Source organism: Neopelma chrysocephalum, unplaced genomic scaffold, assembly GCF_003984885.1.
Source record: "Neopelma chrysocephalum unplaced genomic scaffold, ASM398488v2 Primary Assembly neopelma1_59, whole genome shotgun sequence".
Classification (NCBI taxonomy): Eukaryota; Metazoa; Chordata; class Aves; order Passeriformes; family Pipridae; genus Neopelma; species Neopelma chrysocephalum.
The window spans coordinates 12,577,110-12,590,458 of NW_020897714.1; the positions used below are offsets into that span (position 1 = coordinate 12,577,110).

At 42.0% G+C, this 13,349-nt stretch overlaps 2 protein-coding genes across 6 annotated transcripts in view; one reads left to right on the top strand and one right to left on the bottom strand.

Moving 5' to 3' along the window:
- FGD6 (FYVE, RhoGEF and PH domain containing 6) overlaps nt 1-12,943 on the bottom strand; it is a 79,957-nt gene extending 67,014 nt beyond the window's left edge. For both annotated transcript variants that reach the window (XR_003533674.1, XM_027679904.1), the window contains exons 1-2: nt 12,776-12,943; nt 940-3,376 (exon numbers count right to left, since the gene is read on the bottom strand). Coding sequence is in view for 1 of the 2 variants with exons in the window: in XM_027679904.1 (XP_027535705.1) it covers nt 940-3,376; nt 12,776-12,824 (2,486 nt within the window). In the remaining variant the exon portion in view is untranslated. The remainder of the gene's footprint in view (nt 1-939; nt 3,377-12,775) is intronic.
- Nucleotides 12,944-13,133: 190 nt separating this feature from the next.
- Nucleotides 13,134-13,349, top strand: part of VEZT (vezatin, adherens junctions transmembrane protein) — a 59,836-nt gene continuing 59,620 nt past the window's right edge. For all 4 annotated transcript variants that reach the window (XM_027679905.1, XM_027679907.1, XM_027679910.1 and 1 more), the window contains exon 1: nt 13,134-13,238. In XM_027679905.1, the coding sequence (XP_027535706.1) occupies nt 13,203-13,238 (36 nt within the window). In that variant the 5' untranslated portion in view covers nt 13,134-13,202. The remainder of the gene's footprint in view (nt 13,239-13,349) is intronic.

Consider the following 13,349-nt stretch of genomic DNA (forward strand, 5'->3'; position numbering starts at 1 on the left):
AAGATCATTAAGTCCAACCATTAACCCAGCACTGCCATGTTCACCGCTAAACCATGTCTCTGAGTGCCACATCTAGATGTTTCTTGAACACTTCCAGAGACACCGATTCCACCACTTTCCTGGGCATCCTGTTCCAATGCCTGACCACCCTTTCAGTGAAGGAATTTTTCCTAATATCCAATCTAAACTTCCCCTGGTGTAACAGGAGGACGTTCCCTCATATTTATGAATTTGTCCAATCCCTTTTTAAATCTGTTGGTATTATCTCTGGAGGTCTCTACCACCTCCTGAGACAAAGAAGCACAGCAGCAACCTGCAGACTTACCAAACTCCATCACACTAATACCCTGTGTGAGTCACACAGAAATCGTGCTTCACTACCACCTTTGCTGGGAGCAGACAGATACAGAAGGCTCACTATATTCAGGAAGAAGCAGTAGCTTCTTTTATGCCCAAAAAAGCTTTCAAGACCTGATGAAGAATTTACATACCCAAAAGCTTGTCTGCTTTTCCCAGCTCTATCAACTGATCTAAAAATATATTCATTCTCCCTATAAACCTAGCAACTATGCACTCTATGGACGCTTATTTCAGTTCATCCTGAGACTAGTAAGGTTCATTCCTTCCCATTGAAGTATTCTTGGATATGAATACATGACTGTATCTGATTTGCTTTAATTAAATCTGAAAAAGCACATAAGTAAGTTTCCCAAATTTTGAGGAACATATGAGGAATAATTAGCTTACCTTTCCTCTTGACTCTTTGTCAAGTGCAAGCAGTTTTCAAAACAACAAAAGTATACAGAAAGATATACAGCAACAACTGTCCTGCTGATATTTAATGAAAGGGGTACAGCCTCCCAAGTCATCATTTAACCATATTTACAACCAACAGAGTTACAATGGAGCTGTTTAACTCCCCTTTGCTTTTTGTTTTACCTGTCAAGTCTCCAACGCCTGTTTGTAGCTTCGCTAAGTTCCTCAGCCTCATAGAAGCCAGTGCTCTGGTCTTCCACGCTGCTGGAGTTCTGCCATTCAAAACAGAGATTTCTCCTAGCACCCATAGCAAAAGGCAAGTTCTCATACTCAGGTATTTCCTCATAGTGACGCACATTCTCATACTCTGGAGCACAAGTGCTGCTTACGGAATTCAAACGCATTTGTGCCAAATTCTCCCCCAAAAGTACATGTCTATCTAAAGACTCCAGTCTTTGGTTATTGCGCATCTCAGGTTGACTCCTGTTTCTCTGCCTCTTCTTCTGTAGCGCTGGACTACTTATTTCTACAGAATGCGCCTTGGTAGATTTAGCTTTCCTTTCACTGCCTACAGACACTATATTCCTGTTGTTACCACTTCCATAACCGTCCCCAGTGGAAAGGTTGGCAATAGCACTATCCACTGACTGGCTGCCTTTAGACAGAAATTTTTGGAAGTCACTTTTCATTAAGCAAACTGATAGTTTCATGTTCAGAAACTTTTTCAAGCTACTTTTCTTCTGATGGTCTTTGCAGGGTTTGTCTGTCCTGTCCATGTCCACAGCAGAGAGAGACTTGGCCCTAGGCTTTGTCACAACAGTGAAGTGGTTGAAGCTGTTAGCAACGTTAGCAGTTTTTAATGATTCAGAATTTCCTGGAAATGGAAGAATAGGATGAGGTAACTTCCAAACAGGTTTCTCAGAACGTTTGGGTATATCACAGGATGACAGTGCACCTTGCTCCTTGGCTCGTGGATGTGTGAAGTGAGATCCTTCCAGAACACTGTTTGATTTGTTCTCACTGGAGGTGTAGGAACTTTTGTCCACAAGCTCTGCTGAGGCAGCTTTTTTCAGAAGGCCAGCAGCTGGAAGACTGTGCCTCTGTGGTTTCTTAGGAACAACTTTTGGAGAATTCTCATCCTTTATTTTAACTTCTTTATTTTCCAAGTTTTGTGGGGAAACATGGAGGCTGTTGGAAACAGATGAGTGCTGACTGCAACTCAATTTGAGCTGCTTTGGCAAACTCATGGACAAAGTATCAGACCTGACAAAGTTAGTCCTTTTGTCCACAGCACCTGGCATACTGCTGTCATCTGTTACCTCATCCATTGAGTTAACTAACTTATGGTCTGTATCTAAAGAGCATTCAACAATTCCCACTAAATCAGAACTTTTGTGTAACAACTGAGGCAAAAGATTTTGTGAAGCTGAATCTTCCACAGCAGATTCCTTCACATGATGCATTTTGTCTGCATTGCTTTGAGTTATCTCACATTCTTCAGGATGAAGCACTTCTGTATTATTGTTATAACAAACACTTTGACCAAGGACATTAATTTTTGCTGGGTTTTTAAAGCTTTGGTCCACAAGCCCATAGGAATCTTTCTCTGAATTAGATGGTTCCTTTGTTCCTTCTCCTGTGGTGTCCATGCCATCCTGACGGACCAGACATGCAGCACGTGGCTTTCTTGGCTTAGGGATAGGAAGCACTTTTGAGCTCAAGAGTGAAGATGTTTCAGGGGAAGCTTTATTAGCACCTGCTTTCATCCCTACTTCACCTGAAAACATACTATTGCTACTTAAATTTTCATTTTCTAAGATTTCCTGGTCCAATGGGCAATAACAACTGTGGTTATTTTCAGTCAAACTAGGACAAACTTCAGACATCTGAAACTCATCAGCAATGATCTTACTATCAGTATTTTGTTGCTTCCCTTTAGCTACCTCAGAAGATGACGAAGACTGTACAAGTTCCATAAACTCTATTTTAAAAACGTTCTTGGAACTGCTACCATCCCCTTTGTCAAGTTTGTCTGTATGCCTATGCCTCACAGGACTGCTGTTAGGAAATACACCATGAGTTAGGACATCCTTAAGCTTCTCTTCCGAAATGCTGGCTTTCAAAACCACCTGACTTCTATTTCCCAGTTTTTCATTGTGACTATCGCCCAGAGATGGTGCATTTCTTTCTACAGCTTTGATGTTCTCTAAGTTTTCAAAGTGCTCAAGAATGATCTGAGTTTTACAGGTTTTCTCTCCACTTTCAAGTTTATGAAGGCATTCAAATTTGCAAGATGACACAGGTAGAATATATGTTGTGTTGCCAGTGCTCCCTTCCAAGCTTTCATTTTTATAGTTCAAGTGGTCTAGTGTTTGAGAAGAATCTTCCCTGTGCTCCTCAAAGCTTTTTGTGCTTTTTCGTGTAGATGATGGAGGTTTAACTTCAGGAATGGATGAGCTCTTGAGAACCTTTGGTTTTGGTGCAATTGTTGGCTTGGTTTTCCTTGCTGCTTGTATCACACCAGAATGTACAACATCAGGCTTCGGTGCAACAGGTGGAGGTGTTGCCTTGTGTCCTACCACAAATTTTGGTTTGGGGGCCACTGGTGGCTTCTTAATTTCTAGGAAAAATGGAAAACAAAGACTTTAGTCACCACTGCCTACAAAACAACTTCACCTGCACTGCAGTATTATTGGAAGTTTTGTAATATTAACTTGTGATCTACAAGATCTCAGTGTGCGTATGAATACATTTTTCCTCTTAAAAGCATACCTCCCTTCTCTAACACCACTTTTTTACTAGTTACCTTTCTTTGTTTGAATAGGCACAACAAAGAGTGGTAGGAAAAGTCTTCAAAGGTAAGTTTTTGTTGACAAATAGTTTAACTTAATATTATGTCCTTGCTCAGATGCTAAAGTATGATGCTAATAAAAACAGAGCAGATTAGCCTGGTTTTGCAGTTTGAACTATTATAATACCATTTTTAAACAGTGTAAGTATATTAAGTGCCACACGTATAATAAGCCATGAAGATAATGGGACAGCTAGGCTAACTACCAGGGCAGTTTTGTCCCTTCCCCCACCACCTCTGGAAATGTGTAACCTAAAATTCCTCTTTCCCTTCCTCTTCTCTTTAAACAATATTGAGGTGGATTACTCTACCAGTTGCAAAACTGGCACATCATTACCAGCAGTTCAGTGAAATGAGTCTGTGGTGCGAAGTTAATGCAGTAATTTGTAGCAAGTCACTACTTCTCTATTGTAAAACGCTATTTCTATGCCACTTATAAAACTACTCTTCCCAACATGTTACTGTCTGACCTAGAAGCAGTCACCACTGCTATGACTTACCACCCACTGGACAGCACAAGATGACAAACCCTGAGGAGAGCATACAGCAGGAAAAGGAGCTCATGAGGAACTTGTATATTGTGGATGTTTGATCCTGTTGTTTGTTTTGAGTGGTTTGGAGATTTTTTTGTTTGTTTGTTTTGTGGTTGCCTTTTTTAAGGTATGTCTGAAACATATTAATATTGCAGGAGATTATTTATGACCAATTCATTTCCACATGCTGGAATAATTTCAGATTTCTAAGCGCTTTCAGTGATTTTTTTAATATATGCAAATTGATTTATAAAGTAAATGAGTTTCTCATGCTGTTTATGTATTACCTCTGTACTTATTACCTTTGTTTTGAATAATATTTTGGTATACTTTCAGGAAGTGATACATATGTTAAATAAAACCCTTAAGAAAACACACTAGTTAATGTTTCACATGCAAAGAGATAGGGTAAGCCATTGATTTATTACTCCCTTTCAACTGTGGGTTTGGTGTTTGGTTGTGTTTTATCACCATTATTATTATTATTATTATTATTATTATTACAGATGTGCAACTGTATCCTAATCTCTAGCCTAAAAATATGAGAATCAAGCTTCAAAGTTTCAGGCTGGGTCCTTTTCTGGTTGCAGTTTGTTTTGTGAGGTTTTTTGTTTTGTTTTAAGCAATCCAAATGATTTAAAAAAAAAACACAACAAAACAAGGCAGATGCCCTCAATTGCAAGTATTTCCCAAACAGTAAGCCAGCAGGCAGCCAGAAACAATGTCTCTACTATAGAAACAGGAAACCCATGTTTTTCTAGAACATTAATCATTAGATGGTATCCAGACTGACTTTGCTTACACTCAGAACAGCTGTCCTTGATGCCATTATATTAGCAAAAAGGTAAACCTGATGGCAGAGAAAACATTTGAGAGATTTTGCAAGAGGGAGCCCAGAATTTCTTTCCAAAGGTACAGCTCCCTATGGCCACTGACAACAGTGACCCAACTACCAGCCACTGCCGAGGCTCTACTACCTTCTGCTTCCCACGTAAAGACAGGTTTCCCACAGAGAGAGGAGTCAACAATTTGCTAGGGGGAAAAAAAAATTAACACTTTTGACGGGTAAACACTGATCTCAAACAGCAGAAGAGAACTGTACACTCACTTTCAGACAAGGCAACTGCCTATTCAGTTGGAGAATGAAGTGATGGCAGTAAAAAACAAGGAAGGGATGCTCAGTTTGTCACAGAACAGAACGCAGCAGTAGACCTGGGCCACGTTCAGTAATATTTATTAAGCTATTAAAGCTCCCTGAACACAGGAAAGAGACAGCTTGATTTGGAATCCTTCCTGATGTGAGAGGAACAGATTGAAGACTCAGGAGATTAAACACTGGCTAGGTAAGTGATATCCTGTGGATTATTTGTCCCGCTCTGCAAACTGAGGTCCATAAATCTTGTAAGTTTCACTCAATAGTGGGACTGCCTAACATTTTGGATAGTAACCAAACTAACTCACTCTGCAGGGCTCTCAACTAGGATTTATTATGGAGGACACTCAGAAGTTATGACATGACACCACTACCTGAATATAAGACTTACAACTAAAACATGAAAATATAAAGGAATGTGAAGAAAACAAACCCATTGTTCATATGCCAATGGCAGAAACCTGGATAATGAACAGAGCAAGAAAAATTCACTTCTGATAATAAGTACAATTCAATACGATTTCCGAAGCCTATTTGAATTCCTGAAATTACTTCAATGTTAAAAAGCATTGGGACAGACAGAAGAGACCAGCAAATTGTGTGGTATAATAAAGACACCACTGTCTGCTTTAAAGTGATTGCACATTTCATCTAGAGTAGATATGGCTCAATGTATTAACAGGCACATTACAGTCTCGGTATCAATACAGATCTGCAGTCAACCACTCAATCAGAAAGGAATGTGATGAAGAGCCCTTTCAAACATAAAAATGACGTGAGAGAAAAGACTCCAAGAAGGGGATGCATACCAGTAGTTTTCCTCAACAAAACATCTTTGAGTTTCTGAAAAATACAAGTGATGAACTACTTAGAAAAAAAATTACAGCAGCTTGGCAAGGGTTAAAGTGTAGTAGATTTCTATTAGAAATCAAGAATTAAAGTTCAGTTGATTATAAACTAATTTAATTTGCCATGCGTGGATAAAAAAACCAGTTCTACATAACACAGTGTTTTAAAAGGGACAATTTCTCACCCAGAATAGAAAGAAAACTAAGTAGGAGGCAACTCTATATATATAGGTGTAAGGAATGACTAGAAGTCATATGAGAATGAGTTTTTTTAAATGGTAAGCATAAGCAAGCCTCTTTGGTGAAAAACAATAAATATAATCATGGAAACATTATACAGCAAATGCATGGAGTGGTGAGTTGTTTGGTCAGTGGGCTTTTTCCTGGTGCCTATGGAATGGTTCACCTAAGAACAGAGATGGCTGGATATGCTTAAGAGAGTAAAAATTGAAGAGAATTTGAAAATCAATGTAGATAGTTATTTTATGAGAGCTCCATGCAGGTCTGCAGCTAAGCAGTAAATAATCTTCTGAAAAATATAAAAAGATGAAGGGAGCCAAAAATATTTCTGCACATAGCACCTGCCAGACTGTTCTTGACATGCTATGTCACCTTCTGGCAATCTCAGAAATAACTACGGAAGTATCCAAGGTCTAAAAATTATGCCTCAAATCCTAAGAAAGCTCATCCAGCTTAATTCAACCAAGAATTTAAGAAGTAAGATGATAACAGAATATATACTTATGTGAAAGATTTTTGATAACAGATGGCTAAAAGACCTGATGAGTTCCCACAGCTGACCAGTGAAGTTTGACAAGTTCAAACTTGGAACAAAGTTCTAAAATCATTATGAAACCTGAAGGGTAATCAACTACAGGGTTGTGGAGGAGCCACAAGCACTTACACTCAACCTAAACTCACTTTCTGATATGTGTAGAAGTTTCAGAGGAAACTTTCCCTTGGACATTGGATTTGCTGGCTTGTCCTTCTCAGGAAAGTAGAGAATCACTAACCTCTCCCCCCTCCAATCCTCACCCGTTCCTCAGAGAGAATCCCTGCATCCAGGAATACCAGTAGTAAACCCAAATGTAAGAGCAGAAATACAAAATTTAATTTTCATAAACAGATTAAATGTTTAGGAGCCAGAGAAACTGTGAAGAGATATCCTCTGACTTGCTTGACTAAGCAAAGGAAGAAACCCATAAATAAAGTGACTAGCAATGCTCTCATCACCAACAGGAAATCTGCTACTCATCTAGGAACAGCCAACACCACACTCAGTGCTGAAGAAAAAAAAAAAGGAGCTTAAAAATACCAACTCCCAACACCCTTAAAAAAGTGGATTTAAAAGGGCATTATTTTTCTAACAATAAATAGCCATTAGAACCACCTATGCAGGTCAATGCATGTACTCTGACTTTAGGTCACAGTACAGAAAATAGACATTTGCCCCTCTGGTGAATTATGTCCTCCAGCATGCTGAGGAAAAAGCAACACCCATTCTCATCCTGCTGAGCTCCTCTGCAACAGATACTTGATATTGCTTGACTGGCAAGTGTTCCTGCTCTTCCTTTGATTTGTTTTAGAGGAGGATGCAAACACCCTGAAGCAACTTCTGCTCTCAATCCTTTGGCCTTAAATTGTCCATTTCTGTTCTTCAGATTATAGGATTTGACAGCTGAGGACCTCACTTAAAAACAAAAACGCTTGTGTGTCTTCTCTTATGCACTATCATGAACAACCAGGAAAGCCAATAAGACAGTACAATCTTAAGCATTATTATTGCACAGCTTTAAATTCTTCACCTCAAATTTTTACGTCTTTTTATCTTGCCTGCTCGGCACAGGAATAGGGAGTAAAGATGATATATGAAGTTGAACTGAGGCAAAAAAATCAAATAGCACTACCTCTTTTAAAATAAACCCTACTATTGCTAAAGGAATATTTTTCCCATGTTATATTTATGACCATACTTTTGAGATTATGTTAGCAAAATCTATATTTGGGAATAATAAAAGAGCAAGAACAAGTCATGTTCACCTGTATCTGTCCAAGAAACAGGGACAAGTGGTTCTGGACACTGTCATGATAACATAACTTGATATTCCTTTCCTTGCAATGCTCCATGGGAACAGAGGCCCCTCTCCTGGTATTCAGGGTGCCCTATGGTACTATCTTGAGTCACCCAAGAAGTACACCGGGCATGATCCTGCAACCCACCCCAAAGCAATATCCTTTCTGAATCACGAAACAGTAGAAAACCAGTAAAATAACGAATCAGTGTGACACTAGATTTTGACAGCAGCTGAACCTAAGCTTAGGGTACAGGTACACAATCAAGTTACTATGGGGTAAGGAAAGGTGCGAATTTAACAAATTAGCTACTTTATAGAAGGTGGCCATATGTATACTCTTATCACACAGTAAATAAGGCAGTTTATTCCTTTTGACCTACAACTTGACATCTATTTCACATACTACTTCACATATCTATTGCACAGGTACTAGGAAAAGAAAAGAGCTTGAAACAGTTAGCACTCAGCAGCTGGCATAAGGCAAATGTACATATTGGCTTTCTCATGGCACCTTGTTTACATATGCATACTGTATTCTCAGAGATAGGACATCACATCTGTAGGCTACATACGAAAATAATACAATGCCCAGAAGGTAACGTGCCAAGGAATTGATGTGTTGGTTTTTTTCTTACATGAAGGAAGAGCTTGCTCCAACAGCCAACTTACTGACCCTGAGACTACTGGCATAAAACACTACAACTCACAGACAAGAAAGCCAATTTGGCTTCTAAAGAGCATGTAGGAGGAGAGGTAATTACTGCTATATGTTTGGGATACACCGAGACGTTATTGCAATAGCATTTAATGCACTGCACAGAGAAACAGTATTTTAAAACTCCCGTTCTCCAGCAGCCTGAATTTTAATGACTTGTTACAAGGCTTTTCAGTTTAATTACTTTGCTTTCAGTTACAGAAAGAAAGTTTCATTAGGTAAACACTTCAAAAAGTATTGTGAGATCGTTAATTTATTTCCTGCAAATGTATATTTATTTTTTCATTATAGAGAGGGCCTGATTTTCTCAGGTGCCATAATGCTCAAAAAACAAAAAAAGGAATGAGTCATGACATCCTGGAAGATAACACATGTAGTTTGTAAAATACAAGGGAAAACTATCATTTCCAAGCCACTACAGCTGTAGAAAACATACTAAATAAACTGCAAAAGGAAAACATCAATTTCAAAATCTCAGATTGTTCATTGACTTATTGAAATAGAACAAGAAAGTCAGAGATAACTTTAGAGTAAGGACAAGAGATGAATAAACAACCTTTTCAGATCCCAAGTGGAGACAGAGTTGAGTAACTCTAACAAGACTTGACATATCTGAGGGTTAAAGGGACATTAAACCCTGGAGGCCTCATTTTTTTCAATCCTTGAAAGCAATGAAGTTCGATTGGAAAAGTCATGTTGATTTTGTTTATTCTGTTCTTGTTATGTTTTTTCCATTTGAACTACATTTCTGACATTAACATACACTACATTTTTCTCATTGTTGTTGTCAAATCCAATTTCAAGCCTAAGCTATACATTCTGCCCACATTAAATAAGCTGTACAGATCACATATAAGGACTGTTTCTTCAGCAAGAAATAATAAATGTCAAACTCATAACCCTGAGCTTTTGTTTTTTCCTTTTAAAGGTAAAGAACATACTTGAAGACAGCATAATAGTTTCAGGCAGAAAATGAGTAAACGTACATTCATTGACATTGTATATATAGAATATGCAGGACACGAGAAAGCAATGACAGGAGAATAGCTATAAATGAAGACTGAAACCAATATACAGGTCGATCACTACAATAAAATAATCTTTAAGTAAAAGTATTTTAAATAAGTGCTACATTTCCTTAGTTCCAACAAGTCTAGATTTACATACACATTTTAAAACATGAAAGCAATAGCTGTGGCAGTACTCCTTCACCTATCACTGAATTACATCCAGCTCTGGAGTGTGATCTGAAAGAAATTTGTAGAGGAAAAAGAAAAGATACACAGCAAGAAACTGAATGTGCACTGCATTATTCAGAAAGGCAAAAGGTAAGCTGGAGCAAGGTTAAGGCTGGGTTATCAATCTCAGGCCTTCTGCAACTTTTGTCCATGGACAGAAGCAGTGTTTGGTTTATGCAGCACAAACCAGAGTAACAAGTGAATTCACAATTAAATAATTTCAATGTAGGAAATAAATCCTATAGATCACAGGACAGAAATTAAAAAACAGGAGTTGGTAAGATTTTTTGTGAGCAATAGCTGTATAAAGCATGTCTATATATTTCAGGCACTAAGTTCAGCAGCAATACCAAGAGAGGGGTATTAAACCTTCAGAACCATCATGGCTAGGCTTTGCAAATGAAGATTTGAGTAGGCAATTAGGGCAGAACTATGCTCAGGACGTCCGCTATCCGCAGAATCGAGCATGGTTCTGATGTTCCAGCATGCTAGAGTTAATTTGGGTACACCTTTGGAGGCAGGTGTATATGCCTTTGTTTTTTGATCTTTGTGTGACTGCATTTGTAAAAGATGTCGCTACAGGGCTTTGAAAATGTGGGTAAGGCCTTCGAGCCTGCGCAATGGATTTTTTAGGTGAGACGCAGTGTGCACAGAACTGAACCCACCCTTTAATCCTAAAGTTCATCTGCCAGGGCCCAGCGAGCTTGGACAGTAAACCTTCAGAACAATCCTCTGTCAGTCCTCAGCCTTTTCATACCCTGCTCATACCTGTGAGCTTCTTTACTGAAATGTCAAAAGCTGTCACGATACTGCCAGCAGGATCGTGAATCTTTGATCTTGTTTCACCTGTTCCCCATTTGTTTTTTCATCTTCACATAATCCATCACACACACAAAATACTCTCCACCCCCTCTTCAATACTCGGCCCTTCATCCCCCTTCAGTATTCCTCTTCTTCCCACCCACTAGGATTCTCTTTATGCCTTCCCCTTCAAATTCCTTGCTAAAATTCACACTTTTCATGATATTGTTCCACTTTCTTCTTACTGATATTCCTCAGCATCCCTTTCTCTTTTGCTTTCTAAGAGATTTTGCTCAACAAAACCCCTTTCTCCTTACCTTCCCCACAAACACCACCACAACATACACCACAACAGAGAGACTCGGTCACACTAGCTAAGCTCTAGAGGTCCTGAGATCAGTGCTTGAAAATCTGCCCGACTTTCTGAAACTTACTACCGTATCAAATTTTAACAGCCCAGCTCTAAGCTCTTGAGCATCCCCTAACACTTATCTTTTATTTGCACAGCTGTTTAACTCTTAAAAGACCAAGGGTGAGCTGCACTACCAGCGGCATTACCAAACAACGGGAACCTACAGTGCAGCAGTTGAGATATCCTGCCTTATTACATGCTTTTTGAAATCTAAACAAAATCTATCCTATATATTAAAAATGAGATTATACTAAGTGAAGCAGAAAGATGCATTAAATTGCTTTATTTTCCAGTAAATTCTGAATAATTATGAGAGCCCAGATAACTTAATTAATGTTGGAGACAATAACAATTTGACATACTTGAGAGGTAAACATTGAGAACCAGGTTGATGTGTCTGCCTGATGTCTGCTTATTGCTTTTTCTTTAGTTTTTTTTTCTTCAGGTTTACCCTGCAATTAGTTGTGTTTCCACGCAGTACATCATAATTTTCACCACATATTTTCCATGCAGAAACTACTCTTATTCTCGTCTTCAAGCAGATAAGAAAGGAATCTATTAATCTAACAGATGGGTGAATAGAAGTATTAACAGCACACTACCGTGCAAGCAAATAAAAATACGAGCAATTCCCTTAAACACGGGGAGCTCTTGTTTTAAACCAAGAATTTGCCTCGAAGCTTTTTTAGTCATTAAATTGGCAGCAGTCAAGAAACGGGGGAGGAAAGGTAAGGAAAGCACTGAATCAGGTCAGTTCCAACCAGCAGCTGGAAAGGCCAGAAGCGAACGCATTCCCGTACCCCCGTGGGGCTCCAGCTTGCAAGAGCCCGGCCAAGGCAGGTACATCCCCGAAGCAAAGCTGCAGCTGACAAACTTTTGCAGCTCCGCGGAGTCAGACGGAGCTACAGTCCTAGCCCCGGTGCTGGCTCTCCTGCCGGAACACCCGGCCCCCACCAGGCTCCCCCCGCCGCCAGCTCAGCCCCACGCGGGGTGCCCGCTCCGGACACGCGGGGCGGGGAGCGGAGCCCCGGCCGCCGCGGCAGGACGTGCCGAGGGTTGCGGGCTGATCCCCCGGGAAGGGTTGTCCCCCCGGCCGGGAAGGGCTATTCCTCCCCTCCGGGAGCGAGTGCGAGGGTTCGCCCCCCAGCTCTCCGTTCGCTCTCCACCCGCCTCCCCCGGAGCGAGCCGGGGGCGCAGCGCCCGGCGCTGCCGGGACAGGGAACGCCGGCGGCTCCGGCTCCTGTCCCGTGGCGCAACCCTCTCATCCCCCCATCCCGTCCCGTCCCCGCTGCCGCGGGGCGAGCGACGCGACGCTTTCCGCAGGCAGGGACACACGGACCCGCCGCCGGCCGGGCGGGAACCGCCGCTCTCCGGAGTTTCCCAGGACACTCACCAGCGGAGCTCATGGTACTCCCCAAGCGCCGCGCCGCGCTCCCCTTCATCCCTTACGCTACGGCCCCTCTGAGGGCCGAGGAGAAGGAGCCCATTGTTTCCCCGCGCCGCCACCCAGCCGGAGCCGCAACAGGAGCAGGAGCAGCTCCCCCTCCGCTGTGGCGCTGCCTCATCCCGCCCCGCGGCTCCGGCTCAGCCAGCGCCAGCCGCGCCACCACCGCCCAGCGGCGCCCCCTGCCGGGCCGCGCCCCGCCCGCCCCCGCCCCGACCACCAATCAGCACCGCCCGTAGGCGGCTCCCGCCGTGCCTTCCGGGAGCTGTAGTTCGTCCCTGCGCCAGGCAGCTCTCGGCAGGGCGGGGCGGCTGGCGGCGCGGCGGACTCGGTTTCCCAGCGTGCCCGCGGGGAGGGGGTGGCATGGCGGGCAAGGATGACACCGGAGTTCGACGAAGAAGTGGTGTTTGAGGTGGGCGCGGGGCGACCCGGCGCGGGCTGGGCCCGGGTCTCTCCGCCCCTCGTTGCGCCGCGGCCCGCGGGGGCGGCGTGCGCCGGGCGGGTCGGGGTGGCCGCGGGCCGT